We start from the raw sequence: 3,165 nt of genomic DNA, 5'->3' as shown, positions 1-3,165 counted from the left end.
TTCATTGCGCATGGACCGGCTTCCAGGTGGGTCAGCCGGTGGTTTGGAGATCTCCAGGTCCACCCTGCCTCGTTCTGGATGCAGTCAGAGGACAAGACGCTGCGACTGGTCAACCATATGTGGCACATCCTGGTGCGAGAGCAGGGCAATGAGAAGATAAACTCCGAAATCGCTGATTGGATTTTGAAGCGGGCCTGAATTTTGAGGCTCACCTTATTAACTCTTCAGCCCATGTTCATCCTAAGCTTGATGCCATTCAGACTGCAAATGCTGTGTGCTCCGTGTTTCATTCTCAGTGCATGTTTCCTGTATAGCGCCGCCCTGTGCCTCGCCGCATTTGCAGTGCACCACGCACCATACACCCAGGTGCACCCTGTACCCTTCTACACTGCTGTGCTCTGGCTTCATTCACATCCTCTGTCAAGATTCCTGCTCCAACAAACCCCTCTCCATGTGACAGTCCAGCTGTGCACCCTCTGCCTGCAGGTATCGCTGCAGCAGCTGTAGCCGCAGCAGCCATCGCTGCCCAAAAGGCTTCAAGCTGATACGCCGCCAGCGCATGTCACCGCTGCATTCATCTGTACTGCCATCCTGCTCAGCCTCCTCGTCTCCTCTCCAGCCGTTCTCTGTCGGCGCTCGCTGCCGCTGCAGCCGCTCCTGCTCTGCTGCCTCCAAAATGGAAATGTGCACTTCCAGGCGCTCCGCGGGCTGGTGGTGGGCGTCCAGCCGCTCTGGCCATTCCACAAGACTGACTGCTTCATTGAAAGACGTCCGCAGGTCCAGTCGTGCAAATTCGTACTGTTTTGTCAGGCGATACAAGTCAAAGTGGTGGATGGGTGGGCCTGCATGTGTACGGCAAGATATTGCAGGCGTAAAGGCTCATGACCAAAAATAACCAAGGGTGGGACGCTGGTTGGTCACAGCTGTGCTGCCATTCTCACCCTGGTGGTCTGTATAGATGTTTTGTAGCAGGAACGTGGGTGAAGGCACCGGTAGCTCCTCGTCCTTGGCGGCAGCACGAATGAACGCACGGCTGCAGATGCCAGCCAGCACAGGCGATGAAGCGGCAACAGGGGGGACGGGCAACACCAGGCGAGGGCAGTGCACCAGCTGCCTTGCTGCGCACCTAAAGTAGCTCTTGCCCGCCCCCACGCTGCCATACAACAGGTAACAGTCTGCGGGGCGGAGCTCGCATGCACAGAAGTGAGCCAGGAGCTGCGTGGCGGTGGGGCTGGCAGCGAGCACCGACAGGCGGCGGTCTGGCGCCGCTGCCAGCTGTGCCTCCGCCTCCTGGTCCTGCTGCGCCAGGACGCGCAGGCCCCGAGCAACTAGGCTGCGCTGGCGCCCCATTCCCGGCGCCTGGAAGAGCAGCAATGCTCTGAGCTGCATGTCACTGCAGTGCTCGTGGAGTGCAATCAGTACTTTGAGAAACGACACGCTGCTTATGTGCACATAAAGGCTCAGAATTGCCTTCTGTACAGGCATTCCACGGAAAGCTGCGGTGGCTTCTCATAGCTTTTGCAAGAAAAGAGTGCCCCTGCAGCTTGCAGCTTCTTGAGCATATTCATCTGTAGGTCGATATGCAGGCTCACGAGGGCCTGGCAGCCGCTGCCTCCTCGGCAGAGGAGCCCAGCGAGCTGTTCCCCGCCGCTGCGCAGCCCAACCTGATCAGGGCGCAACAGAAGGTGTGTCGGAAGGTCTGCAGCCCCGTTCCAAGGGCACTACTGAAGCAGAGACCTGCACCGGTGCAGCCGCCCGACTCCCCGCCGGTGACCGCTGGCGACCCTCTGCCCGCCGTCGCATCCCTCTCGTCCCTGATGCAGGATGAGCTGTACTTGCAACACCTCACAGACGGCTGCCACGACGTGGTGCGGCGTGTGCTGGGCCCTCACCGCGCGCTGCGCTGGGCAGGCGAAACGCGCGCGCTGGCTGAGCTGCTCTACTACTCATTGACCACTGGCACAGGGCTGCAGACGCCAGGAGAAGAGTATTGCGACGTCCTGCAGGTGGCTGGCACAGCAGGGGCACCGCCGGGCGCCATGCGGCGTGGCCTGCTGGTAGTGCTGCATTCGCTAGGACCCTACTTGGCAGACCGCCTTGCAGCGCCAGAGGATGATGGCTTTGCAGCCTGGCAGCAGGCACAGGCTGATGCACATCCGAATGCAACAGCGGTGGCATTGCAGCACCATGAGCAGCAGACGGTCACGACAGGAGCAGCACTACTGCAACGGCTGGCATCTGCAGGACGGCAGGTAGCGGGTGCAGTGCAGCGGGCATCGCAGCCTGTGACCACCCACCTTCCAGCTGCAACGGCTTTCTTGAAGGTACACGGGACAACAGTGATGCGCATTCATCTCGCCCTGTTCTACATGTATGGACTGTACTACCAACCAGTCAAGCGTGTGGCAGGTTGGTGGTGGTTTTGTGGGGCGCTCGACAGAAGGGGGCCGGCCTCAATCAGCGGAACCCGCCTGGGCCTGGTTCAGTGCCACTCTGGAAGGCCGTTGGCCACGGCCCCCGCATGCTGTGCCGCTGCAGGGGTGCGCTATCTGTTTCTTGGGCGGGCCTTTGAGGGGCGACCTAGCTACCGATTCCTTGGCGTGCTGCTGGTTGCTCAGCTGGGCATCTCTGGCCTGCTCTGGCTGCTGAGGCGGCATGGCGGCCCGCTGCAGCTGTGGGCTAGCCCAAGAGCGGAGGACGCAACCGCACGGCGGCAGGCCCATGCTGGGCTGCAAGCCGAGGATGGCAAGCCGCTCCCCAACACCATTGCAGCCCTAGCAGGGGGATCAGGGCGGCCAACAGGAAGTGCAACGGGCGATGCCAGCACAGAGGTGCCCAGCAGGCGGAAGTGCCCGCTTTGCCTGTCGGCACGAGCACATCCCACCGCCACGCCATGCGGCCACATCTTCTGCTGGCAATGCATCACTGACTGGTGCAACCAAAAGCCTGAATGCCCACTGTGCCGCGCTGATTTCAACCCATCCTGGCTTGTGTGCGTGCGCCATGCCGATTTCTAATGCCATTCACTGCTCCTGCTGGTGCAAGGTATGTCGGTACATGTTCCGTGTAAGAGGCGCGAAATGGGTGCAGGGGACCAGGAGGGGACAGGGCAAAAGAAAAGGGGACGAGCAGTATGGAAGCGGGCAAAAATGCAACGCACACATG

General features: G+C 60.8%; 3 protein-coding genes across 3 annotated transcripts in view; 1 reads left to right on the top strand and 2 right to left on the bottom strand.

Moving 5' to 3' along the window:
* Positions 1–400: 400 nt before the first annotated feature.
* On the bottom strand, positions 401–1,389 carry CHLNCDRAFT_57163 (hypothetical protein; the record flags this gene model as incomplete). Its single annotated transcript, XM_005850157.1, has 3 exons — positions 401–842; positions 942–1,033; positions 1,127–1,389. 3 exons carry the CDS (start codon positions 1,387–1,389, stop codon positions 421–423), a joined length of 777 nt encoding a protein of 258 aa, XP_005850219.1. The 3' UTR covers positions 401–420.
* Positions 1,390–1,640: 251 nt separating this feature from the next.
* CHLNCDRAFT_16970 (hypothetical protein) lies at positions 1,641–3,014 on the top strand (the record flags this gene model as incomplete). The annotated part of the gene is made up of 3 exons (XM_005850411.1): positions 1,641–1,685; positions 1,824–2,409; positions 2,539–3,014. Coding segments are annotated over 3 exons (1,107 nt in total), but the record flags the coding sequence as incomplete, so codon positions are not given.
* CHLNCDRAFT_34546 (hypothetical protein) overlaps positions 3,009–3,165 on the bottom strand; it is a 4,472-nt gene continuing 4,315 nt past the window's right edge. Inside the window, exon 16 of the mRNA XM_005850156.1 lies at positions 3,009–3,163. The gene's annotated coding sequence lies outside the window, so the exon portion shown is untranslated. The remainder of the gene's footprint in view (positions 3,164–3,165) is intronic.

The sequence above is a fragment of the Chlorella variabilis genome, assembly GCF_000147415.1.
Source record: "Chlorella variabilis unplaced genomic scaffold CHLNCscaffold_4, whole genome shotgun sequence".
NCBI classification, from domain to species: Eukaryota; Viridiplantae; Chlorophyta; class Trebouxiophyceae; order Chlorellales; family Chlorellaceae; genus Chlorella; species Chlorella variabilis.
This window is presented reverse-complemented; position numbering and strand designations above follow the sequence as displayed.